General features: G+C 23.4%; 13 protein-coding genes across 13 annotated transcripts, besides 51 other annotated features; 7 read left to right on the plus strand and 6 right to left on the minus strand.

Annotated features, from left to right (window-relative positions):
* Window positions 1-113: part of a microsatellite that runs on past the window's edge.
* A 4-nt stretch (window positions 114-117) lies between these two features.
* Window positions 118-178: a sequence feature (AT_rich).
* Window positions 179-746: 568 nt separating this feature from the next.
* Window positions 747-894: a sequence feature (AT_rich).
* On the minus strand, window positions 872-4,783 carry EDI_017140 (protein serine/threonine kinase, putative; the record flags this gene model as incomplete). Its single annotated transcript, XM_001735347.1, has 1 exon — window positions 872-4,783. One exon carries the CDS (start codon window positions 4,781-4,783, stop codon window positions 872-874), a length of 3,912 nt encoding a protein of 1,303 aa, XP_001735399.1.
* Window positions 1,890-2,029: a microsatellite.
* Window positions 2,136-2,206: a microsatellite.
* Window positions 2,278-2,352: a sequence feature (AT_rich).
* Window positions 4,336-4,359: a microsatellite.
* Window positions 4,784-5,498: 715 nt separating the features above from the next.
* Window positions 5,499-5,579: a sequence feature (AT_rich).
* Window positions 5,580-5,626: a microsatellite.
* Window position 5,627: 1 nt separating this feature from the next.
* Window positions 5,628-5,709: a sequence feature (AT_rich).
* An 85-nt stretch (window positions 5,710-5,794) lies between these two features.
* Window positions 5,795-5,822: a sequence feature (AT_rich).
* A 62-nt stretch (window positions 5,823-5,884) lies between these two features.
* Window positions 5,885-5,940: a sequence feature (AT_rich).
* Window positions 5,941-6,145: 205 nt separating this feature from the next.
* Window positions 6,146-6,175: a sequence feature (AT_rich).
* A 1,337-nt stretch (window positions 6,176-7,512) lies between these two features.
* On the plus strand, window positions 7,513-8,501 carry EDI_017150 (uncharacterized protein; the record flags this gene model as incomplete). The annotated part of the gene is made up of 2 exons (XM_001735348.1): window positions 7,513-8,031; window positions 8,085-8,501. 2 exons carry the CDS (start codon window positions 7,513-7,515, stop codon window positions 8,499-8,501), a joined length of 936 nt encoding a protein of 311 aa, XP_001735400.1.
* A 192-nt stretch (window positions 8,502-8,693) lies between these two features.
* Window positions 8,694-8,789: a microsatellite.
* Window positions 8,729-8,791: a microsatellite.
* A 53-nt stretch (window positions 8,792-8,844) lies between these two features.
* EDI_017160 (uncharacterized protein) lies at window positions 8,845-9,615 on the plus strand (the record flags this gene model as incomplete). Its single annotated transcript, XM_001735349.1, has 1 exon — window positions 8,845-9,615. One exon carries the CDS (start codon window positions 8,845-8,847, stop codon window positions 9,613-9,615), a length of 771 nt encoding a protein of 256 aa, XP_001735401.1.
* Window positions 9,616-10,132: 517 nt separating this feature from the next.
* Window positions 10,133-10,230: a sequence feature (AT_rich).
* A 14-nt stretch (window positions 10,231-10,244) lies between these two features.
* Window positions 10,245-10,299: a sequence feature (AT_rich).
* A 342-nt stretch (window positions 10,300-10,641) lies between these two features.
* Window positions 10,642-10,762: a sequence feature (AT_rich).
* Window positions 10,763-10,779: 17 nt separating this feature from the next.
* On the minus strand, window positions 10,780-11,952 carry EDI_017170 (tyrosine protein kinase, putative; the record flags this gene model as incomplete). Its single annotated transcript, XM_001735350.1, has 1 exon — window positions 10,780-11,952. The coding sequence occupies one exon, from the start codon at window positions 11,950-11,952 to the stop codon at window positions 10,780-10,782; it is 1,173 nt and encodes a 390-aa protein (XP_001735402.1).
* Window positions 10,858-10,886: a sequence feature (AT_rich).
* A 402-nt stretch (window positions 11,953-12,354) lies between the features above and the next one.
* EDI_017180 (GRIP domain-containing protein RUD3, putative) lies at window positions 12,355-13,290 on the plus strand (the record flags this gene model as incomplete). The annotated part of the gene is made up of 1 exon (XM_001735351.1): window positions 12,355-13,290. One exon carries the CDS (start codon window positions 12,355-12,357, stop codon window positions 13,288-13,290), a length of 936 nt encoding a protein of 311 aa, XP_001735403.1.
* Window positions 12,569-12,667: a microsatellite.
* Window positions 12,693-12,807: a microsatellite.
* Window positions 13,283-13,314: a sequence feature (AT_rich).
* EDI_017190 (uncharacterized protein) lies at window positions 13,303-14,670 on the minus strand (the record flags this gene model as incomplete). Its single annotated transcript, XM_001735352.1, has 1 exon — window positions 13,303-14,670. The coding sequence occupies one exon, from the start codon at window positions 14,668-14,670 to the stop codon at window positions 13,303-13,305; it is 1,368 nt and encodes a 455-aa protein (XP_001735404.1).
* An 87-nt stretch (window positions 14,671-14,757) lies between these two features.
* EDI_017200 (phosphatidic acid phosphatase type 2 domain-containing protein 1B, putative) lies at window positions 14,758-15,921 on the minus strand (the record flags this gene model as incomplete). Its single annotated transcript, XM_001735353.1, has 3 exons — window positions 14,758-15,516; window positions 15,604-15,814; window positions 15,872-15,921. The coding sequence occupies 3 exons, from the start codon at window positions 15,919-15,921 to the stop codon at window positions 14,758-14,760; spliced, it is 1,020 nt and encodes a 339-aa protein (XP_001735405.1).
* Window positions 15,520-15,578: a sequence feature (AT_rich).
* Window positions 15,922-15,993: 72 nt separating the features above from the next.
* Window positions 15,994-16,102: a sequence feature (AT_rich).
* Window positions 16,103-16,153: 51 nt separating this feature from the next.
* Window positions 16,154-16,207: a sequence feature (AT_rich).
* A 60-nt stretch (window positions 16,208-16,267) lies between these two features.
* Window positions 16,268-16,397: a microsatellite.
* Window positions 16,398-16,769: 372 nt separating this feature from the next.
* Window positions 16,770-16,816: a sequence feature (AT_rich).
* A 362-nt stretch (window positions 16,817-17,178) lies between these two features.
* Window positions 17,179-17,268: a sequence feature (AT_rich).
* Window positions 17,269-17,314: 46 nt separating this feature from the next.
* Window positions 17,315-17,421: a microsatellite.
* A 17-nt stretch (window positions 17,422-17,438) lies between these two features.
* Window positions 17,439-17,473: a sequence feature (AT_rich).
* A 26-nt stretch (window positions 17,474-17,499) lies between these two features.
* On the plus strand, window positions 17,500-18,147 carry EDI_017210 (lysozyme, putative; the record flags this gene model as incomplete). Its single annotated transcript, XM_001735354.1, has 1 exon — window positions 17,500-18,147. The coding sequence occupies one exon, from the start codon at window positions 17,500-17,502 to the stop codon at window positions 18,145-18,147; it is 648 nt and encodes a 215-aa protein (XP_001735406.1).
* Window positions 18,145-18,304: a sequence feature (AT_rich).
* A 2-nt stretch (window positions 18,305-18,306) lies between these two features.
* Window positions 18,307-18,421: a microsatellite.
* A 157-nt stretch (window positions 18,422-18,578) lies between these two features.
* Window positions 18,579-18,643: a sequence feature (AT_rich).
* Window positions 18,644-18,725: 82 nt separating this feature from the next.
* On the plus strand, window positions 18,726-19,211 carry EDI_017220 (uncharacterized protein; the record flags this gene model as incomplete). The annotated part of the gene is made up of 1 exon (XM_001735355.1): window positions 18,726-19,211. The coding sequence occupies one exon, from the start codon at window positions 18,726-18,728 to the stop codon at window positions 19,209-19,211; it is 486 nt and encodes a 161-aa protein (XP_001735407.1).
* Window positions 19,038-19,058: a sequence feature (AT_rich).
* Window positions 19,212-19,284: 73 nt separating the features above from the next.
* Window positions 19,285-19,331: a sequence feature (AT_rich).
* Window positions 19,332-19,336: 5 nt separating this feature from the next.
* Window positions 19,337-19,370: a microsatellite.
* A 47-nt stretch (window positions 19,371-19,417) lies between these two features.
* Window positions 19,418-20,590, plus strand: EDI_017230 (cellular nucleic acid binding protein, putative; the record flags this gene model as incomplete). The annotated part of the gene is made up of 1 exon (XM_001735356.1): window positions 19,418-20,590. The coding sequence occupies one exon, from the start codon at window positions 19,418-19,420 to the stop codon at window positions 20,588-20,590; it is 1,173 nt and encodes a 390-aa protein (XP_001735408.1).
* Window positions 19,752-19,813: a microsatellite.
* Window positions 20,471-20,527: a microsatellite.
* Window positions 20,591-20,626: 36 nt separating the features above from the next.
* Window positions 20,627-20,683: a sequence feature (AT_rich).
* Window positions 20,684-20,718: 35 nt separating this feature from the next.
* Window positions 20,719-20,746: a sequence feature (AT_rich).
* A 53-nt stretch (window positions 20,747-20,799) lies between these two features.
* Window positions 20,800-20,857: a microsatellite.
* An 89-nt stretch (window positions 20,858-20,946) lies between these two features.
* Window positions 20,947-20,978: a sequence feature (AT_rich).
* A 28-nt stretch (window positions 20,979-21,006) lies between these two features.
* Window positions 21,007-21,119: a sequence feature (AT_rich).
* Window positions 21,120-21,202: 83 nt separating this feature from the next.
* On the minus strand, window positions 21,203-22,306 carry EDI_017240 (uncharacterized protein; the record flags this gene model as incomplete). The annotated part of the gene is made up of 1 exon (XM_001735357.1): window positions 21,203-22,306. The coding sequence occupies one exon, from the start codon at window positions 22,304-22,306 to the stop codon at window positions 21,203-21,205; it is 1,104 nt and encodes a 367-aa protein (XP_001735409.1).
* Window positions 21,881-21,938: a sequence feature (AT_rich).
* A 247-nt stretch (window positions 22,307-22,553) lies between the features above and the next one.
* Window positions 22,554-22,574: a sequence feature (AT_rich).
* A 66-nt stretch (window positions 22,575-22,640) lies between these two features.
* Window positions 22,641-22,723: a sequence feature (AT_rich).
* Window positions 22,724-22,744: 21 nt separating this feature from the next.
* Window positions 22,745-23,755, minus strand: EDI_017250 (uncharacterized protein; the record flags this gene model as incomplete). The annotated part of the gene is made up of 1 exon (XM_001735358.1): window positions 22,745-23,755. The coding sequence occupies one exon, from the start codon at window positions 23,753-23,755 to the stop codon at window positions 22,745-22,747; it is 1,011 nt and encodes a 336-aa protein (XP_001735410.1).
* Window positions 23,399-23,451: a sequence feature (AT_rich).
* A 36-nt stretch (window positions 23,756-23,791) lies between the features above and the next one.
* Window positions 23,792-23,995: a sequence feature (AT_rich).
* Window positions 23,996-24,017: 22 nt separating this feature from the next.
* Window positions 24,018-24,064: a microsatellite.
* Window positions 24,065-24,186: 122 nt separating this feature from the next.
* On the plus strand, window positions 24,187-24,855 carry EDI_017260 (uncharacterized protein; the record flags this gene model as incomplete). The annotated part of the gene is made up of 1 exon (XM_001735359.1): window positions 24,187-24,855. One exon carries the CDS (start codon window positions 24,187-24,189, stop codon window positions 24,853-24,855), a length of 669 nt encoding a protein of 222 aa, XP_001735411.1.
* Window positions 24,234-24,308: a microsatellite.
* Window positions 24,846-24,921: part of a sequence feature (AT_rich) that runs on past the window's edge.

A 24,921-nucleotide genomic window follows, 5' to 3' on the forward strand; every position in this document is an offset into this window, starting at 1 on the left:
ATGAATATAAGATAATACAAAGAAAAACAACAATAAAATAATTATTATAATATAGAATTTGTTATTTTCAATAACATGAAAATCTTATAAAATAAAGAAAACAAAAAATAAAAAATGTTATTAATAATATAAATATAGAAATAGAATAACAAAATAGAAATATTTTTTGTAATAAAAAGAAATCCAAGTCGATATAAACTTCTTTCACCCTGTGAGCTTATCCTACCAATTTATACATATCGTCATTATAAATCTGTGAGTTATTTCTATTATTTGTCTTTATTCAAATTGAACAAACAATACAGCAACAATGAGAACAACCTGTTGAAATGAAGAAAAAAGAGAAATAATATTAAACATATGATTTAAAGATAATTATTGAACTAATGAAACAAAATCATTGATAAAGAATAACAAAGTTAATAAGTTATAATAGGAAAGTACTACTTTGAATTTTGAATTATTTGTATTGAAATAAACTCGAAATAATGAGAAATTATTGAAAATGAAATATTGTATTCATAATCCCTTTCTATTTCACATTTTTATTTATTTGTTCCTTTCTTTCTTATTTTTAATTGAAACACTGTTAATTTTTGAAACGATATTTGTAATATGTATTATCATGTATCAATATTAGTACTCTTAAAACTTATAAATAAATATTGTTTGAACTAAATAGATAATTAAAATACAGTACAACACTTAACAACGAAATACAAAGCAATGATACATCATCATTAAACTTTTTAAATAAAAACAAAATCTTAGTTATTATTTATTACAATCAATTTTTTTTATTAAACAACTGTTATGTTTATTTATTCTTTATTAATTAATAGTTTAACAAAAAATTAAAATAATATCATTTTCATTCTTTATTTTTAATTATTTCTAACATTCTTACTACTTCTTCTATTCTTATTCTTTCTTTAGGTTCTTGTTTCCATGTTTTTTCAATAATTTCTTTAATATCTTCTTTAACTTCTTGTATTATTGGTGGTCGTTTACCTGTTGATATGAATTCGGCTATTTTCCATGGAAATTTAAATTCTGTTTTAGGAAATGGATCTTCCCATGTAATGATTTGTAACATTGTTATTGAATATGAATATACATCCGATGGCATTTTATAATGTTCTCGATTTAATACTTCTGGTGCCATGTAAATAGGTGATCCTATCCCTTTTGTGAATGTCATATTTGTCATCATCATATTAATGTTTCTTGAACTTCCAAAATCTGTTAATTTACAATTAATTCCAATATTATCATCAATTGATACAACAAGAAAATTATCTGGTTTAATATCTCGATGTAGTATTCCATTTGAATGAAGATATGAAATTCCTTTTGCTCCATCTAGCATGAATTTAATTCTTATTTTATTTGGTATTTCTGTGTTTGTTCTTTTATTAATTAAATCTTGTATTGATCCATATTTTGCATATTCTGTTATCATACATATTTTATTAGGAATAAATACTGCTCCATAAAAATGAATGATATATTCACTTCGAAATTTATCTAACATCATTACTTCTTTCTCAAATTCTTTCATTTTATCTTCATCTTTATCAATTTGTTTCATTTTCTTAATTGCTACTTGATTCCCTCTAAATTCTCCGATATATACTATTCCAAATGATCCTTCTCCTATTTTATGTTCTTCTTTTATTTCATCGGGATCAAGTCGTGTTGATATTTGTGTTTCTCCTTTAATTGAAATACTTTTAATTATTTCTTCTTGTGTTTTATTAAGTGTTTTACTAATTATCATTATTTGTTCTTTAATTTTAGTAGTACATTTGATTGTAATGAATATTTCAAATTCACATGCATATCCTCCTTCAATTGTAATAATATTTGGTTTGATTCTAATTGAATATTTTTCATTTTCTTCTTTACTACTTATTTGTATTTTCTTTTTTTCTTTATTTTCATTTCCAATACATATTAATTCTCGAATTTCTTTATTTACTTCAATTTCTTCTCCTTCTCCGATTTCTATTTCTTTTTTATTTGTTATGATTCCATCTCCAAGTGATATAAATTTGATATTTGATTGTGAAATTTTAAATATTGTTGTTGTTTTCTCTTGTTCTTTCTTTTCTTTGCGTGTTATAATGTAATTAATCATTATTATTATAATTATAATTATTATAATGATGATAATAAGTATAATGATGATAATTATCATTATCATCCACCATACGATTTCTTTATTACATTTTGTTCCTTCTTCATTGATTCCATACCAAAATGAACATTTTGAACATTTATTATTTTTTGTTTCTTTACATTTATTAATATTTGAATAATGAATACATTCTTTATTTATTATTATATATTCTTCTTCACATTTATTACATTCTTTCTCATTTAAACATGTTATACATTTATTTCCACATTTTGAACATTCTTTATTTATTAAATAATATCCTGTTAAACATTCTCTACATCCATATTCTTTATCTATTTCTCCTTTACATCCTTTAATTGTTGTTGTTGATTTACATATTCCTGTTGAACTCATAAAATATCCTTCTCCACATATTATACATTTATCTTTTTGATTACATGTTAAACATTCTTTTCCACATTTTGAACATCCTTTCCCATTTCTATAATATCCATTCTTACATATTCCACATCCACTTCCATCTGCTAATATTTGTAAACATGTTCCATTTAATTCTTCATTTGATTGACATGTTTTATCATTTCTTAAATATTTATCATTAGAACAACTCATACAATATGTAGATGTTCCATAACATGTTTCACATTTATCATCACATTTTAAACATTTCATTTCTTTTGTTAAATAATATCCTTCTTTACATCTTTTACATCCATATATATTTTGTTCTTCACAATATTCTATTTTTGTATTAATACATTCTCCCTTCAAATTAGGTGAATATGTATTTAAACATTCAACACATTTTCCATTAACATATGATTTATTTAAACAATTCTGAATATTATTATTATTATTACATTTTCCATTTTGATCTTTTATCATATCTTCTTCACATGTTTTATTTATACATTTATTATTATCTAAATATTCTTCATATTTACATTTTATTTCAATATCATTTGTTTGACATATTTCTGATTTTGAACATTCTATACATTTATTATTATTGATGTATTTTCCATTTTCACAATATATTTCTTCATTCTTTCCATTTTGATTCTTTTCTTTATTTGAACATTTTCCATTATTTAATGTATATTTATTTGAACATGATACACATTTATTTCCTTCATAATAACATTGATCTTCTTTATCTCCATCACATTGATTATTTTCTATTTTATATCCATTTGAACATTTTAAACAATAATTTCTTTCTGATTTATTACATTTATTATCAATTTTTTTACATTCTCCTTTTTCTTTAATATATCCTTCTTTACATTGATAACAATATGTTTTATATCCTACAATACAATTATCTGATAACTGACATTCTTTATTTGAATTTAAATAATATCCATATTCACATTCAATACAATGACTTTGGTTATTTGTTTTATTACAATGTGAATTATATTGACATTCTTTATTTGAATTTAAATAATATCCTTTTTCACATTCAATACATTCTCTTGTTTCTTCTTTGTAAATCATTGTATCACAATGATAATCATTCTTACTATTACTAAATGTAACACCTTTCATTCCAATAATCATTATTTGACTTTTCTTTGTTGTTGATGTTGTTCTTGAAAATTCAATATCATTTGAAAAAGATAAATGTTTTGAAGAAGAAATAATTAGTGTTGAAATTGATTTATCATTATTTTCCACTTCTTTGATTAATGTTGTTCCTTCATTTGATTGTTCAATTGTTAAACTGAATTCAATTCTTTGATATGGTTCTTTCTTTCTATAAATTTTGAATATTGCTTGATTTGATGATTCATATTTTAACCATTGATTAGGATATGTATATACTCTATGAATATTTGATGAATCATGGTTATTTCTAATAATATAATTATTTGTTGATAATGATATTTGATAATTATAATTAGATAAAGATACAGTGACAGTAACAATAAATGAATTAAAATCATCTTCATCATCTTTTTTAAATTGATGATTACATTCTGTTGTTATATCATGAATTTCAATATTATTATAACTAAAATAACGAACCATTCCACCACATGTTTGATTAAAATATTTATCATTTAATGAATTTGGTGTTAATTGATTGATTATTCCTTCATACGATGATATTAAATATTGTATACCATTATTAGAACTAAATATTAAATTAGTAGGACTTGAATTGAAGTAAGTACGTTGAATAGGTAAATAATAATAATAATAATAATAATTATCATTTCCACTAACCCACAACTCATCAACATCTCCAATTATTCTTGTTGGACTATTTCCATTATAGAAAATAAATTGAACTTTTTCAAATGAATAAGAATTTTTAATTAATTCAAGTTCAATGTTTGTTTCAATATTTCTAAAGCTGAGTTTATAAATTGGGGATGAATATCTTAGTTGTACAATAATTTTTTTTGCTTTAAATGGATTGGCCGAACCAAAATAAAGTTCTCCACTGTTGTTATTCATTAAAATAATAACCGATGAATATTTAGTATAATCTCCTTCTAATTCATTTGAAATTAAAGTAGAATCAATACATTTCGGATTTACAGTGATTATAATATCATTCTCTTCCACTTTTTTACAAAACTCACCATTACAAAATGAAATAAATAGAAGTAATAAACAATAGGAATACATTAAATTTAAATATTGAGTTCTTTTCTTTTGCAATGTTATTTGTTTTGTATATTTTAAGAATAGGACTTTATAACATAAATTATTTATTCGAAATTGTTCAAATGAGTTAACCAAATTACACTTTTTATTTGATAACGAAGATAATGAACAGTTATCTATTTAATGGTTCGTACTACCAAAACCAGTTATAAGTTAAAAATAATAAGTAAAGTTATGGCAAAAAAACATTGATAAAAGTATGTTCATTTAAAAATTTTATTATTTGAATAAGACCAAGGCAATATGTTTCATTCTTGTTTTGTGTTGCTCATAGTTAATTAGATTCTATCATATCAATTTAACTGGTCTCAAATAATATTGGTGATGAACTTAATTGCGGTAGAAATTCCCTTCTTCATTACCAATAAATCATTTTTATTGAAAACTCATGTCAGTTAAATTGTTTTAATCTATTTCTCCATACCACTTTATAATAAGATTTCAACGCAATAAGAAGTGTGTTCACCATTAACAATCAATATAAATAGTAAATAGGTTCATAGGGATATAAGTTTATCATTTTCGATGACTCAAATTCTACTTTTCCTTTTTTTATTATTCTTTTATATGCGTTTTATTGCCAACCAAAAGAAGTGAGTTGTTTTGTTGGTAGTTTGTTCAATTATTCTGTATTTATTTGTAATTAATGATATTCAAAATAAGAAAGAGAACAAGGAAAAATTATAGTTAAAAATTATAGTAATTAATAGTATTATTATAGTATTTATATTATAAAGAATAAATAAATAATTTTTATTAAAGTAATAATAAAAATAATAAAATAGAATAAAATAGAATAAAATAGTTTAAATAAGATTAAAAATACTTTTGAAATTAATTAATTTAATAGTTTTATTTCTAATACTATTTTAGTTTTATTTAATTTTCTTAAATCATGAAAAAATATCATCATTTCTTTATATCATTCTTTCTTTTTTATTTTCTTCATTCTTTTACCAATATAACAGATTGTTATATTAAATTATGTTATTATAAATTACAACTTATCTTTAATATCGTTCATTGAAGTTGTAATATTTTTTGTATGTGTAATGACATTTCATTATATAATCAATAAAATTGAATCATTATTATATTACATTATTTAATTTATATTTCATAAATCAGATTGAAATAGATAAGTACCAAATTATGATTGAAATATATTAACAATGTAGTTAATGTATTTGTTGAAGAAAAAATATTCAATGACGTATTAAATATCTTTTCTTTCATTTTTATTTCTAAAATTATTAAATTCTTTTCTAAATCGTTTCTTGTTTATTATTTCCTTTCTTTATATTACTCTCAATGAAAACATTCAAAATTTAAAATAATTGATTTAAATTTATTGTATTTTCTGTAGAATTTTAGTTACTTCTGTTTTAAATTCTTCAACTAATCTATCTGTTGTATTAAATGTCTTTCCATTCCATTTGAATCCATCTTCTCCTACTCGAACAAATTGACTTGAAACTGTTTTTGTTCCTGGAATAAAACTAATTCTTATTTTACCAATTTGTTGTTTAGAAACACTCAAAAAATAATTGAATACATTTGGTTGTGATGCTTTTAACTTAGATAGTGCAGAATCAACAAGACTATCATCAGCATTATATCTTCTGTGTTTTCTAAGATCTGCTAAATATCCATTAATCAATTTGATATATCGTTCAAATTGGTTCTTAAATAATTATGTTATTATGCTATGTATTTTATGTAAATGAATGAAATTTTATTCGTAATTTGCTATATTATTCTGATTATATCTTTATCTTATCTTTTGTCCTAATCTTCTTTTCTAGTTTTTGTCTTTTCTTTTGTATTTTCATGTTGATATTTGTCTGAAATGAAAAGAAAGTGAAATAAATAATGATTAACATATTATCTATTATTGTTAATGGAACTACAACCGACTCAATCATTTTTATCTGATGCCTGTTTTTCTCATGATTATATTGATTATATTAAAGAGAGGAATTACACTTTTATTCAATCTCTTCATTCACTTCCTTTTCCTGTTCAGAGAGAATTTGTTGCTCAACTCTTTTTACTGATTGGTGTTAAACAAAATGAAGATTTATTAAATCTCCCTGTAAACAAAGTGATAGAAAGAGTATTAATGTCTGATTCTCTTCTTGGAAACGAACTTCTCTATTTTCATTTTATTTCTTTATCACGTAACTTTCCTGATTTGTTTCCTTCTTTTCTTTCTTCTTCATTACTTCCTGATTCCGTATTTAAAGTGTTTACGTATCTTAAAATTGTTTGTTTTTATTTAATTATTGAATGAAATCTTATCAAATAGCTTGATTACTGGAAAGAACTGATTGATGAAAGAATGACTCCATTTTGTAGAATGGTATTAAATGATCTTCTCACTCAGTATAACATCATCCATTATCCATCATTCAAACAAACCATCACATTCTTCAAATCATCAATTCTTGAAAATCGTTTATCTATTAAAATTCTTTTCTTGATCATTTATCAACTCATTCAAGAAAATCTCCTTTCAGTTTGTTTTTCATTTCTTTTTTTTTTCTTATGAAATTAATTGTTAGATCAATTTGTATTACCCACACACAACTTGCCTGTATGTTGTTGAGATGAATTAATCTTCTTCTATTTTTATCATTTCTATTTATATGATATTAAGATGAGAAATTTACAGTTCTTCAAATTAAAAAATGAGTGAAGCACAGAAATACCAAATGCAGATTGAATGTGGGATTTGTAATCATCCTGTTAATGGGAAATATCCAATTTGTTGTGAGTGTTTAATAAAACAATTAATTGACAACGAACAATATTATCGGTGTTTAAATGAAAGTAGACAGTACTCACAGAAAATGGTTGTAATGTTAGAAAAGAATGAGGAAGAAATTGAACAAGAAATAAAGAATGAAGAAGAGGTTGTCAAAAAACTTGAGAAAGAGATCAATGAATTAACAGAAGAACAAAAAACTTTAGAAGAAAAGAAGAAAGGAATTACACAAATGAAAGAAATAGAAAAAGAGATCAGAAGAAGACACTTCATGGTGGTAAATAAAATGAACAAAGAAATACAAGAAATCAAAGAAGTATTTGAACAAAATAAACCATATTATATTGAGGAAGTTGATTGTTGGAGAAGTGTTTTCAACACCGAATATGATAAAAATGGACCTATAATTAATGGGATTAATGTAATAGAATCATTCAGAAAAGTTTGTAATCATTTTCAAGAAATAAAAATGAAGAGAAAATTCATAAAATATAGAAAGATAATAAAAACATCAAAATTGGTTTTTCATACATATTGTTAGAAATCAATAAAATAGCAGAAATGATTGGTTATCACTCTAATCAATTTGCAATTGAACGAACAGCAGAACCAGTCACATTGATTAACAAACATGAAATTATTCGATGTAGTGATTTTACTACTCAGAAAGAAGAAAAAAGAAAACTGGAGAAAGGGTTAAAAAATATATTAACCTTAGTAAATGATATGGGAAGACATCTTTCAATAGAAACAAAAAATAAATTTAAATTACCATTTTCTATTGAAGAAGAAGAAATTCAGAAAGTGAGTATTTATCCAGATGAAAAATTAGAAAGATTTGGAATAGCACTAAAATTTTTAATGACAGACATCATGAGTATTCGATGTTATCATATGTTAATCGATAACTAATGTGTGTAATTGATAGAAATGAACTATTTACTCTATCACTTTGTGTTTCTTTTCTATGAAATGTGAAGTTAGTATTTGGTAATTTTCTTTAGGTTTAGTTAAATAGAAAAATGAGACAGAACAAAAAGGCTGAAGGTTAAAAGATGTTTAATAACAATCCAAGATGATGTTATTGTTTATTTACATCTTCAGAAATTAAATAACATTAAAAAATGTAATTTGTTATAAAAAATAGAAACAAGAAAATGAAAATAAAATAATAGTATTATATAATAAAAAAAAAAAGAAAACGTCATCAAGAAAAGAAATATTTTAAGAAAAAGTACTGAGTTTTAATATCGTTATGACAAATCTCACTATTAACACTGATGTATGTATTGGATGTGGAATGTGCACAAAGGAATGTCCTTGTAGGGTATTAAAGGTTGAAGGTGGTAAAGCACTTGTTGACGAGAAACAATCACCAAATTGCATGAGTTGTGGACATTGCCAATCTATTTGTAAAGTTGGTGCAATTTCACTTTTTGAACAAAAATGTGAGCCATTACCAGATGAACATACTTCAGTTATTGGAGCAATTAAAACAAGACGTTCTGTAAGAAAATGGAAAGGAGCAATTCCAAACGAAGAGTTGAAAGAATTGATTAGTCTTATTAAATTTGCACCATCCGCTTGTAATTACCGACCAATCAAATTTATGGTTATCAATAGACCAAAATTAACTGAAGTCCTTTCTCATCTTGCTAGTCGTGCTGTTAATCTTGAAACAACTCCTGAAATTTTCAAACCAGTTTGTGCATACCAAGCCAAAGTTGATATTATAGGAAGAGATGCACCTCATATGATCATTGCATATGCTGATGATCAACACAAAGAATTTGCTAATGACGATGCAACAATCATGCTTGCAGAATTAGAACTTGCACTTGTAAGCAAAGGGTATGGGTCATTTTGGTGTGGCTTTATGAAAGTGTTATTAAAAGATCCATATGCAATGGAATATATTGGACTTAAAGGTCAACATTGTTATGGTTGTATGGGTATGGGTATTCCCAATGTTATTTACCATCATCTTGTTGAAAGAAAGGATGTAGATATTACATTCTTAGAATAAAACAAAGAATTAACTGACCTCTTTTTAAAAATCTCTTTTCTTTTATAGCAAGAAAACAATTACCTAAAAATATTAAATTACCTGATTTAATTTTTTAGATATTTGTTAATCACTCTATTTTAAATAAACGTTTTGATAGAACATAAGTATTATAAATTAAAGAGAGTGTTATTTAATTATATCATATAGATTGAATAAGTTTCAAACAATTGAATATATTTTGAAAAGAGTAGTTAGCGTTTTTATGATATTTGATACTAAAAGTGTTAATAAGAAAATGAAATCATGTTAATGTTTTTATGAATCATTCTGTTTTATTAAGAACATAAACATTTTAAAGTGTCTTTATAAATTCTTACATTAATTTCTAAAATCTTCTTTTGTGTATATTATTAAATAAATCAGAGAATTAAAATTAAAAATAACATTTGAATTAGTCTAAGTAGGTGTATAAATATTATGATGGTTAATCATACTAATAATTAATGTGTTATCTTTTAGTATTTATCTTCTTTAGTAAATATTTAATTAATAAAAAAATAACATCTTAACTATTAAACATGATAGTTGAAAAATGAAATGAATTAAAAATAATAAACAATAAAAATATTAAATGGAATATGGTATGGAATTATTAGAAAAAAATTTAAGTTTATATAAAAATAATTCATAGAAAATAAAATTCATTAGATTTCATAGAGAAGTATATTATACTAATAGAGCCCTGTTATTGTTGATAATGGTACAATAACTTCTAATTAAATTATCATTTATGATATAGATTTTTGACAGGTTATGATATATGAAAAGATTTATTAATTAACAATCAAACATAAATGCTAATTAGTGCTTTTCTATAAAACAAGTGAAGTCTTTCTTTTTCAAATAATATAAATTTACGTAAAAGAAATAAATTATTTGTGATTAAAGCAAATAAAAAAATAATTTATCATTGTTTTATTCAAATTGAATACGTCTTCGGATAATAAACTCCAAAAACATCATTTTTTTCTATCAAACCTCAACATTTTTTTTATTTTAAAAAAAATTTTTTTTTGATTAATATAAAATTGTAATATATAACAATAATAAAATAAATAATACTATTTAAATTCATTGTTAATAAACTATAAATATATAATAAAAACAAATAGGAACTACTCATTATAATTCCCAAAGAGATTTAATATAGTATGTTTTGTTTCCATCATCTACAATGAAAGAATCACTAAATATATCTTCTTTAATAATTATTTTAGTTTTATTTAATTCTGCAGTGATAGAGTAGTTAGTCCAATTAATAAAAAGATGAGCATTTTTTATAAATTCGTTAATCTTTCTTTGAAGAGAAACATCCCAAATATTACCAAAACAATTACAAGCGAAATTAAAATCATTAACAGATACAAAATCAATTCCTCTAAAGATATTTTTGAAATTACCTTTTGTATTAAGATAATGATAAGACAGTTTAAAGTCAAGTACTTGTTTAGGACAAAGAGAACACCAGGCATTTTTAACTGAATCTTTATCTATTTCTTCTAAATATCCCAAAGATAATATTTTTATAACTCTTTCAATATTAGGTCGTTGTTCGATTTGATTACTCCACATATCAGTCAATAGTTCATGGTAAATCTCTGGTATCATTTTATTTAAAGGAGGTCTTTCTCCATGAACAACTTCTAAAGACAAATCATCCATTGAATCATATTTAATGTATAATAATCGTTGAGTAAATATTTGCCAAATAACCATAGAGAAAGCGTAAATATCACAAGTAATATTATATTCATTATACAGGAACGTTTCTGGAGGTAAATAATTTGGAGTTCCATGAATACTCTCACTAAATTCAGTTGGTTGTTTTGTTAAACCAAAGTCACTAAGTTTAACTTTAAGATCAGCATTGATTAGAATGTTTTCTGGTTTAACATCACCATGAATTAATTTTAAAGATTGAAGATATTTAATTCCTTTAGCAATTTCTAAAGCAATATGAACTTTAATAGGGCATGTTAGTTCAAATTGAAGAGAAAGAGGACATTGTTGTTGGTTATATAACAAATTATCAAGAGAAGAATCCATATATTCAGTTAAAATAACAAGCATATCTGTTTGGATAGTTCCATAAAAAGAAATAATATTTGGATGATGAAACATTCTCATATAACTAACTTCCATTCTTATACAATCAACTACAGTATTTAGAACTTTGACTGCAACATATTTTTCTTTCATTTTTCCTTTGAAGACTCTGCTAAAAGTTCCATGACCTACTTCTTCCATAAGTTGAACTTCAACAACAGAATTAATATTATTGGAAATAAAAACCATTGACTTAACTTTTCCAAGATTTCGTTTTTATAGTATCTTCTTTTTGATAATTAAACAATCCTCAACCCCTTCTTCTATTTCCATTTTTTGTTTCCATAATATTAGTATAAAAAGAAGAAATTATTTATAAAAAAAGAACTCGGTTATACATAAAAATTCCAATCTTGTTGTTTCCTTTCTCTTCTGATTCCCCATTTTTATCTAAAACTCATCCAGATGATTTTCTTATAATTCAAATGAAAAGTCAAAGTATTTTTGAAGATAAAGAATAATATTTTTAGGATATTAAAATAAGAAAAATCAAAAAATATCTTATAAAATGAAAAACAATTTAATGGATGAATTACAAAAAAAAAATGGTATTGAAGAGAAAAAACTTAAAAAAAAAAAGATCACTGAGAAATGTCTGTAGATACCTCACCAATAAATGAAATTGAGCAGATAAAGAAAGAGTATGAAGAGAAGATTAAAGAAATGACAAATGAAAACAAAAAACAAATTGAAGAAGTTAAACGATTAAAGGGACTAATTCTTAAACAAGAAGAGGCTCAAACAGAAATAGTAAGTGGATATGAAGAACAAATTTCTCGATTACAAAAAAATACACAAATCATTGAAAAACAAAAAGAAGAAATTGAAGAACTAAAACAAGAAAATAAAGAATTACAAAAAAGTATTGAAATAGCAAATAATGAAATTGAAAAACAAAAAAAAATTATTCAAACATTAAGTGGTATTGGAAGAAAGATGAAAGAAGATCAAGAAAAAATTATTAAAGAAAAAGTCACAATATTAGAAGAAGAATTAGAACAAACAAAAAAAGAAAATCAAAGAAAAGCAAAAGAAAATGAAGAACTCAATACACAAATAAAAGATATAACTAATCAACTAAAAGAAATGGATGAAATTAAACAATTAAATGTTCAACGGAATGAAACCATTACTAAATTATATGAAGAAAATGAAACATTAAAAAAAACAGTAGAAAATTTTACACAAGATTTACAAAATAAAATTATGAATGAAACTTATTATGTTGATAAAAGAATTATAAACAAATTATTAATTAGTTATATAACAAAACCACATCAACGAATGGAAATTGTTAATCTTATGTCTAAAATAATGGATTTTACTGAAGAAGAAAAACGATTACTTGGACTTTCTCAAGAAACTACACAAACTGGATTATTTAGTTATTTCTTTGGTAAAACAGATGAATATGATGAACCACCAAAGTATGATTTAAAGGATAAAACTTTTGGAGATCTTTGGGTTGAATTCTTATTACGTGAATCAGGATCATTAGATGCTCAAAAACCAACAAATCAAAAATAAATAAAAATTAATTTACATTAATTTCCTTCTTTCTTCATAAATCAAGTTAATTTCTTTAATAATTCTTTTTAATTCATTCTTTCCTCTTCCAATAATTCTTTGACTCATTCTTTCAACATTTTCATGTTCCATTGCACAAACTAATTGTTTTAATACTAATACATCAAAATATTTTCTTAATGGACTTCTAAATTGTGTAACTAATTGATTTCTTACACTAATAACAAGTGCATATTCTCCATAGGTTTTATATAAATATTGACTAATATATCTTCCAAGAAATATTCCTAATTCTTGAACTAAATCATTTCCACTTAATACATTTTTATGTTTTTTTCCTATATGATAACAAAATACATTATGAAGACTTGTAATATCGTTTTTTAATTGTGGAAGTGTTGTACCATATATTTTTCCACAATTAAATGTTTCAAAAGTACCATAAGACTTCCATAATAAAGGATTATTTACAGCTGTATTATTTAATAAACAATCAAATTGCTCACTATTTAAATTACATCGAATATTAATCATAGACAAACATAATTGTGGGTTTTGAATGATTTGTCCTTTTCCATTCATAACAATAATTAATGAAAGTGCTCTTCTTTGTGTTCCTGCATTAAATGACATATTTTCTTTAATTTTAGACATTGTTTTTGATTCTCTTTGATGTCTTCTAAATTGGTATTGAATTTGTCTTAAAGGATCTTTTGAAATTCCAATAAAATCAGAACAATCAACTGAATGTATTCCAATTTCAAATGTGTCATCTTCAAGTACTTCAACATGAAATGCATCATCTCTTATTTTAGTTTTATCTGAATCAACAGTAAACGCCCTTCTCATACAAATGTCAGTTCTTCTTTTAAAGTCTTCAAATGTAAATCTAAAATCAAAAAGAGGATTCTTTTTTCCTTTGATGTATTTCTTTTTTGTTGAGTCAATTGGTAAATCAATTGAGTCAACATCAATCACTTCATCATTTTCTATGTCAATAATATCTTTCTCTTCATTCTCATTAAAATATGGTATAAGTGATGATATTATTTTTTTCTTTTCATCATATTTTTGAGTTTTTTCTATAAAACAATCTTCGTTTGTATTTTTATCTTCCACTTTAAATGGAGTCTTGTGATTAGAAGCTGTCATTTTCATTACAAACTTATTTGTCTTTTCTTCTTTCTGAATTAAAGGTGGAAGTCGTGGATATTTATTGTTTGTTAGTGTTGAAGAAACAAAGTGTTCTGGTATTCTTTTTTGGTATGTTCTACCATTATCTTCAACAATTAAAACATCATCATCAGAAGTAATAGACTGTTTATTCTCTTCTAGTGAATCATCAATACAAATAATATCTTCCTCTTTTACTCCTTCCATCAAGTTCTAAAAATATCTAGTTGTAAAGGGTTTTTTTAAGAATTCTTAAAAAAAAAAACTCATAAAGAAATATGAAAGGAAAATAAATTAAACAACATAGTTGTTATCAAACTCAAGATTGACTTCTTCTTCTATTTCACCAGCACTTTGCCCCCATAATGGTTTAAATTTTGTGATATATGATAACAATGAAATAACTGAACCTAGAATACTTCCTGCTAAAATATCATCAAAATTATGAAAATAATCACGTGTTCTTGTCACAGCAACAATTCCTGCCATGACTAATGGAAGTAATGATAATAATAGTGTCAACAAAGAACCGTTACCATTAAATACACGTAATTCACCACAAAGTAATAAGGAAATAAACATCATTCCATTAAACACCATTGAAGAATGTCCACTTGGAAAAGATTTGTATGCATCTTTTATATTTCCAGCATCAACCATAGCATAGAAATTAGGACGAGGTCGACCAGCAAATAACTTAATTGCATTAGTAAGAAAGAAATTTATTGAAAATGAAAACAAGAAGACTATGAACACAGTAATAAAATAATAAGTTGAGTTTCTTTTCTTTGCAAATAGAAATATTACTATAATAGGTAAACTTATTGAAATAATCAAACATAGAATACTTGGAACAGTACTATTAAGATTTTTATATAATACCATTGCATTATTTCTTTCAAGAGGAATTTCCATATGATAACCAGGAAATCCTTCTAATATCATCCCAACAAAAAATAATATAATAGCAGTAATAAATTCTATTAAGTGAGTTTTTGTAAGTTGTTGTTTGATATTTGAAGGATTAAACATTTTATTTTTCGAGATCTTTTTCTGATTTTTAATGATTAAAATAAATCTTTTTATATTTGTTATATAAAACAAATTAAATTATTGGAAAATGAAGAAGTCATCATAAACATCTAAACTTGATTTGGTATTAAACAAGTCTAATGGTGATAGTAGGTCTGTTCTTCTACTACCTGTTCTACTATTTATTCTACTATTTGAATTACTTTGAGATAAACTGGTATCATCAAATCCTAATGGAGAATGATCTCGTGGTGGAATAAGAACATTCATTGGAGTCATACGTTCTGAAGTAAATGAACAACTTTCACTATAAATACTTCTATTTTATTAAGTTATCATACTAACTATTTTACTCTTTTAAATATAAAGAACAAACGATAAATCAATTGGTTGAAATGCAATTGGCTTAGGAATATCATCTGTCATTATGTTTTTTTACTTATAAGAAATTTCAGTTCTTGGATTTTGACTTCTCTTCAATTAAAAATTGAATACAACAATATTATAACATTTTTATTATTTTTTTATTATTTCCTTCATTTATTTCTTTTCAAAAATTTATGTTTTTAGCATTATAAAAATTCATTAAATATTGTAAATTTAATTTCCTCTTTACTGATTGGTTGCTTTTGTTACAAATCATTCTACTATTTTCTCCTTTTTTAATTTTATGTTTTTTTTTAATTAACCAATCAAATTAATAAAAATAATTCAACTATTGATTAAAATAGTGTTTTAAATTTCAATATTATTAGCATACTCTATTAATAAATTTATTATTTTTCAATTTCTCTGATTTTCTTAAATTGTACCTTTTCATTTATTTAATTAGTCTTATATCTTATGTCTTTTTTATTATGTTCTACATTCTCTCTTTTCATTGTCTTTTCATTTTTTTGATTGACTGAAATGAAACAATAACTTTAGTTATTCTCCTATTATTTTATTATAATCATTTGAGTATTAGATGTAATAATCTTTAATTCCAATTCGTTAATGTCTTTCTTTTAAATCATCTCTTGTGTACTTATATAATGTATTGTTATGAATATTAACATTGACTCATTCTCTTACATTTTTTTCTAATTTTATCTTTGTTGGTCTGACAGTATCTTCTTCGTTGAGTATTTAGTCATTCATATTTCCTTTAGAACAGTATTGGATAATAAACAAATAATCTTTTACTTTTTTATTTTTCCAATGAACCAGACTTCTTGAAATTAGTTGTTTATTTTCATCCTAAAAGAATTCTAAAAGTAAAATAAGTAAGTTTGTTAATAAAACAAATCAATAAAATGATATTTTTATTTTTTAATATTTTCTTATCAATTGTATTCTCAATTTTGATATTAGTTATTCAAATCAGTCAAAAAGTTTATGCAAAGTATTATCAAAATATAAAGAAAAAGAAACAGTTTGTTAATGGAAATATAATACTTCAAGATAGAAATAATGAGGTAAATTATAATTGCAAAAGTAAAAACAAAGAACTTCAATAGAGAAAGAAGAGAAAACAGAGAGATAACTTATAGATTAATAGTTAATCAGTTCATATGAATATTAGAAATAAATGAAATTGATATTATGATATAATAAAATAATACATAACAAATAATGGTCAATAAAAATATCAAACACTTAATATTTAATTCATTAAAATTGAACAATCTATTAGAAGAAATGAAATAATTTAAATATGAATATTTATAAAAAAGTAATACAAAAAAATTAAAGAAACAAAAATAATTAATTTTTAAGAAACATAAAATTTAACAATAAACAAATCTAACAATATGACTCTATTTTATTAATTAACCAAAAAGAAAGATAAAATCAAATCATTAAAATAGAAAGAAGATAAAAAAGAATTAAATTCCAATTAATAAAAAAATAAATTAAAAAGAAACTATAATCAAAAAAATAAGAAGTTTCAGCTTTATTCCAATATATTCTTTATTTAAAAATAAAAATTAATTAAGTTGAACTAAAAATTTAGAGATTATAATGAAATTCATTGTTATAACATTATTTATTGCAGTAACATTTGCTATGTGTGAACATAGAGATATTATTGGAAAGGATTTAATTACACCACAACTTGCTCAATGTTTAGCACGAAAACATGCATTAGCTGCACTTGTTGCATTTACTAATGATGGAAAATTCAATTTAAATAGTTTAAAGAATGGGGCATATCTTAGAGGAGCTGGATTTAGAAGTGATGATATTGAATTCATTTTTAGACCATGTGTTACATGCGGTAATATTGGAGGACAACTTCAAACATACAAAGTAAGAACACAAGATTTACCACACCATGGTGTTATTCTTGAAATTAGAGAAGGTCAATGGAGTTCTGATAAAACTCTTAATCAACAAACATTCAATGAATTAATGGGTGCTACTATTAATTTAGGTGAATCAATTATGATTTTAACTGGTAAAGATGATTGGTCTAATATTTTTGGTGCAGACTATACTCATCCTCTTGCTGTTCATTATCCTTTAATTTATATTGGAAACGAACAAGAAACTTTCGATGATTTTGTTCCTTTCGCTGGATGGACTAAACCAACTGAAAAAGCTAAAGATGTTCCTGTTAATGTTTGTGATGCTAGTATTAAACAAACACTTCGCGGATGCGATTACTAATTAAATTTCTTTTAATTTATTTCTTTTTTTATATTGAATTCTTTTGAAAAAAGAAAAATATTTTATTGTTAAATGAATAAAACATTTATGAGGTATTTAATAAATTATATTTGTTTGTTATGTAGAAAAAAATTTTAATATTTAATTGTTTATTTTTCTATTAAATAATAAATTCAATTGAATTAATAAATACAATATTTAATTGAAAGGAATAAATTAAATTAAATATAAGAATTTATGATTAAATGATAATCGTATTATATTAATTTTAATTTACATAAAACTATTCATAGATAAATATGATTGTGTTTATATTAATGTCATACTTAGAATTTTGAATTTTGTAATACTTCAAGATCCTGTCATAAAAAGAGCCCTAAATTAGTATAATTGATTCTTATTACTTCTAACCGCAAGAACCATGTATAAAGATAATTAAAATTGTAATAAAGTTAATAATGATATTACAATAAATAATTATTATTCAATTTAAAAACCTCATAGTTCAAATATTTAACTGAAAATAAAGAATATTAAAATAATTTAACATGACGATACAAACTTCTTATTTTCATAGAATGATCAGATATGCACTTTCTAATAATCTTCTTCAATCTTCATTTTGTAAATCATTTGAAAAAGAACAAAGAATTTTAGACTTCTTTTCTTATGGAGTTGTTAAACATTTACTTTCTCTTAAGATAGTTCAATCATTTCCAGTTTGTGACCCAAGTTTCTTTACTTCATTTAGAGATGCTTGTATGGCTTGTAGAGAAATTATTTTCGATGAACTACTTTCATCTTACATTCCTTCTAATGAAACAAAATCAAAAAGAGTGTGTATGATCATTGCAGAATGTGAACTTCAAAAAAAGAGTTGTAGTGACGAGTTTAATAAAAATATTTTATTTGATATTCAAACATTCTTAGTAAATTGTTTGTTTACTGCAGGTTGTAATAAAGTATTCAATGCTTCATTCGCTCTCTCTTCTCCTGATAGAACTACTCAAAGAATTAAACAAATTCCAATTTATAATTATAATCTTCCATTATTATTTGCTTAATTCAACAGAGTTATAATAAAAAAAAGTATTAACAAAATACTTTGATATGAATATTCATTGTTTAATTTACTTCTTTTTATTTTTTATTAATGTATTTCAAATTAAAATTTCTATATATTTCTATTAAAAAAAAAAAAAACAAAATAAAAGATAAAAAAATGTTTTTAGGGTTTTTTTAAAAACGAAAAATAAATAAAAGATACTTCATGGAAACACAAAACAACATCACTTCATCATCAAAACAAAAAGAACAAATTAAATCACAAAATTCTAAAGAGTTACAAAAAAGTTCATTAATTAAATCAGGGAATTGTACAGCATTTATAAGAGGACTTCCATTAAAATGGGGAGATATAGAATTTTCAAAATATTTTAAAAAATATCATCCAATAATTGGTCAAGTAATAAAAAGAAAACGAGGAAATTCAAGAGGATTTGGGTTTATGGAATTTCCAGATACAGAAACAAGAGATTTAGCCATTAAAGAAATGAATGGTCAAGAAGTTGAAGGAAAGATACTTCAACTTGAAGTAGAATCTGAAGAAACAAAAAAAGAATTAAAAAAGAAAAAAGAAGAAGAAATAAAATTAAAGAAAGAAAAAGATGCAGAAAAAGCTAAAAGAGCAAAAGAGTATCTCGAAATACGTCATTTATCTAAATGTGCTAAATTAGAAGTTGCACAAAAACAAAAAAAATGTATTTTTGTTAAAGGATTTCCTAATAGTTGGAAGATTAAAGATTTAAAAGAAAGGTTTGATAACTTTGGTGCTATTAAAGCAACTATTTTAATGGAAAAAAAAGGAATTTCAAAAGGATGTGGATTTGTTGATTTTGAAAATGAAGAAAACGCTAAAAAAGCAGTTGAAGAAATGAATGGAAGAGGTGTTGAAGGTGGAGAATTAGAAGTTAGTATGGCAAAAATATCTGAAAGAGGACAAAAGGCAATGACAAAGAAAGTCAAAAAACAATTAGAGAAAGAAGAAAAAGAGAAATTAAAAGCATTAAAAAAATGTATTATTTGTGGAGAAATAGGTCATACTAGTAAAGGTTGTCCTCAAAATGAAAACAAAGGAACTGACTGTTGTTTTATTTGTGGTGAACCTGGTCATATTAGTAAAGATTGTCCAAATGCAGAAAGAAAATGTTTTGTCTGTGGAAAGACAGGACATAAAAGTCGTGATTGTCCAAAGGCAAAAGGAAATAATCGACCTTGTTTCATTTGTGGTGAAATTGGTCATTTAGATCGAGATTGTCCACACAAAAACGAAAAAAAAGAAAAGAAAGGAGGAATAAAAAGAAAAAATAAAGAACAAAAACAAGATCCAAAACATATCAAATTTGAAGATAATACTAATGAAGAAGAAGTATCTGAAGAATAAAATGAAAAGAAAGTTGATTGATTGATTTATCATTTCATTATTTTAATTTAAGATAATAATTAAACTAAAAGAAAAGTGTTAAAAAATAATTTAGAAGAAAAGAGTAAAAATGATTGTTTAGTTTCTTCATTTTAAATAACTTTAATTAATATATTTCAAAGAGAATCAAATATTTTGTTTATAGTTTAATTCGACTTATTATTTTTAATTTATATAATTTATATTATATAATAATTATGTTATATAAAATATATCAAATAATAATATCTACAATTGTCATTCTATTTTCTTTTCATCTTTTTGTTGGATTATAGGAGAAATACTGACGTTAAATAGTATTAAGTTCTATTCCACACTTTAAATTTAAAAAAAAATATCAAATAATTTTCTTTAAGTGATTGAATTGGAAGAAGGAGAAATATTTTAGAAAAAAGAATAAAATGATTTAATTATTAATCTTAAAAGAAAAAAATATATTATCGTTATTTAAAACAAATAAATTATTTTTGTTATTTAAAAAGAATTAATAGAATGAAGAAAAAGAGAAAACCAAAAAATAATAATAAAAAGAAAGTACTCTAATGAATTAACAATAATAGTAATTACGTCTATTTATCTCTTTATTTTAGTAATTTTTGGAAACATTGGAGTAATATAAGAAACAAAAGTACAATGACAATCAACGGTATTCATCCAACTATTTTCATTTGCCATATCCCATATTCCAGAAAATAATAAATTATTAATAGTCTCTTTCCATTTTTCAGCTGTTTTTTTAGAGCCTAAAGACATTTGAATTGGCATTAATCCATATTTATTTAAAGAAACAATATTTCTTGAAAGTACAACTCGAGTTTTACTATCAAAAATAAATTCACCTTCAATATAATATTCATTTTGTTTACCAATTTTTGAACCTTTTGATACAGCAAACCAAATAATTCTATCATTAAATAAATGACCTTCACACTTTTTTTTATTATATGCCATAATATCACCACCAATATAGTATCTTCGTGGTATAATAATTTGAGGAAAATCCATATTTTCAGCAAGTATTCTTAGATTATCTCTCATTACTGTTTTTTCATTAACTAAAGCAGTAAAATAATCATAATCCTTTTTAACAGTTAATAATGATTGATAATCATTATTATTTTCATTAGTTACTTTTATTAATGTATTTAATAATAATGGATATCTTGGAGTTCTTTGCATTGGTTCAATAATAAGATCACTTATTACCCATCCATGTGGTTGTTTAGAATCAATAATACTTAATAAACGTTGATAAATTATATTTTTTGTTAATTCATTTAACATTGTTTTAGTAATATTATAATTAATAGTGTATTCTCCATATGCCCATAAATGAAATGTAACAAATGAAAAAAATTGTGATGGTTGTGTATCTATTTTATAATTCTCAAGAAATTGTTTCCCATATTTTACAATTTGTTGACTTGATTCAATACATGCATCAAGATATTCAAATATTAAATGGACTTTATATGATGTCTCATCAATATTAACTTGTTTTAAAGGGGGTTGATATATATCTTTCATAGTTTTCATTTTTTTTAATAACGATTCTTCTGTTTCAACTGCTTCTTTAACAATACCTTTTTGAATATATATTTGTCTCAAATTATACTTCTTACGAGTATTAAATCCAACAAGTAATGCCTGAATTCTTATGATATTATTATCTTCCATGGATCTAAATATGAATCAATCTGGTTATTAGATTAAAGAAGCCAATTTTGGGATTTGTTTATTATTTCTCCCATGTTTACTGTTAGTAGATTTTTTTCTTATTATGATTCACATCTATTAAAGCAAACGTTTCTCAGTTTTCTTTCTATTTTGAATGAAAAGTATCTTTTTTGAAAAAAAAAAAGTTAATTTCGTTAAGCTAATTCAATTCATAAATTAAAATCAGTACTTTTTTAAGCCAATCAGGTAAAATTATATTTTAATAAAACAAATGAATGAAAACTATAACGATGATTATTAAAAAATGAAAGGATAAAATGAAGTTTTTTTTCACTTTTAAATTTTAAAAACTATAATTAACAATTTAAAAAATAAAAAAAGTATAATCAATTAAACTAATAAAATATCAATTTAAATGATATACTTACTTTTTAGAAGTTAAAAGATACTACTGAACTTCTCATAAATATTTTCTCTTTGTTTAGCATCTTGTTGGATTTTATCCATAATTGTTTTTCTAATATAAGGATTAGTGTTAGCAGAAGAAATAAGTTTAACATCTACGTCAATAAGAACTAAATCACTAACAGAAAAAACAGAATTAGGAATAACAATTTTTTGACTTTCAGAAATTCTTTCAATAGGACGTTCATTAATTGTTTTAACAGAAGAAGGAATAACCATATTAATAAGAGGAGCATTATTAAAATAAATTCTATTTCCAATAGTAAAATGATATCCTGGAATATTTAAATTAGTTAATGAATTACATCGTTCAAAACAACGACTTCCAATTTTAATTATAGACAATGGAATAGTAATAGTATTTATAGAACTACATTCTGCAAAACAAAAGTCTTCAAGTTCTTGTACAGAATCTGAAATTATAAATTCTGTAACTTGGTCACAATGACAAAAACATGAATCACTTATTACTGAAATTGTTGGTGGGATAACAACTTTCTTTAATTGTGAACAATGAGAAAAACAACTTTTTCCAATTCTTTTAATTTTTGGTGGGAGGTTAATTTCTGTAATGTCAGATGAGTCACTATAAAAGTTATCTCCTAATCCATTGATTGGGTCTTGAACATTATTTAAATTAAAATTTTTATCATTTTTGTTAATGAAAACATTTTTATATTCATTTCCTGATTCTTTTTGTTTTAAAAATTCATCATAACTAACAGGATACCATATTAATTGTTTAAATATTTTTCCATCTTTATATATTTTATCTTTTCTATCGTAGATATTAAGTGTTTCAATATTTGGAAACAACTTTCTTGAATGTTCATTTAAAGGAATTGGATTAAAGTGAAATCTTTCCATATTCCCTTGAAATCTTTTAACTCCAATTTCTAAATTAATAAAGTCTTTAATATCATCAAAATACTTGGAGGCAATCATTATTTCATTATATCCTAAATGTTGTTGGCTTTGTTGCATCTTAAATATCTCTTGATTTTTAAGTTTTTAATTGACTTTTATTTTTTATTTCATTAAATCTATTCTTATAATAATTAAATAATTTCCTGAAATAATACATCATTTAAATCTAATCTTTAAAAAAAATTAAAACTGATAATCTAAAAAAAAAAGATGTTAGTAAAAAAAAAATATGAAAATTTTTATTTAATTTTTTATTAAAAAATTATTTGTAATATATAACATTGATTTATTTTTATTGCTGGAAGTTGTCTCATTATCAAGTGAATAAATGAATATGTGAATATAATGAAAGAATAAATGAATTAAATATCCTCTAATATTAACCTTTCTATTTTTGTTCTGATGAAAGATTATTTTAATGCTGTTTTATTTTATGATTCTGTTGAAGTATAAATGCTTGAGAAAACTTGAATTTATCATATATTTCAATGGAGACTAGTCTAACATATAAAACGACTTTACCTAACTTTTTACAAGAAGAAAAAAAGAAAAGAGGAAGAAAAAGAAAAGCATTTAATTTAGAAGAAACAAGAAAAAGAAAGAGAGAAAATAGAGCAAATGCCAATAGGAATGATTATGGGAATGAAGGATTTCTTATGATGATATTATATTATCTTGGATGTACTATTAAAATGAAAAGAATAATAAAAGAAGGAATCTATCAAAAATTAAAAATAGAAGAATTATCTTATCAAAATATTGTTCTAATTTCTCGAAATCAAATTGAAAAAGAAATTGAACAAAGTAATATTCTTAAAGGAATGACAGAACAAACAAGATATAAAAGAAATATGATTTTTATTATTACTGATAACCAATTACTTGATATTCTTAGAGATTTCTTTGGATTTTCTTTTGAAGAGTGTGTAAAAAAGAAACCAGAAAAAAAGTTTATGCCAGAAAGAAGAGTATTAGAACATATTATCTTATCTAAAGAATGGAATAAAAAAGAAATGATTGATGAAGGATGTATATTTTATGATAATATTAAATCATTTTTTAATGGTATTGAAGAAATTGAATTCTCAATAGATATTGTTAATTCATTATATGAAGCTCAACAAGTAAATAGTGTAATTTCATCATCATTTATTTAATTTATTTAATAGTTTATAAAAGAATTAAAAGAGGTATATATAATGCAATATTTATATAATAAAATA

Source organism: Entamoeba dispar, genomic scaffold (genome assembly GCF_000209125.1).
Source record: "Entamoeba dispar SAW760 scf_1105229459075 genomic scaffold, whole genome shotgun sequence".
Classification (NCBI taxonomy): domain Eukaryota; phylum Evosea; order Mastigamoebida; family Endamoebidae; genus Entamoeba; species Entamoeba dispar.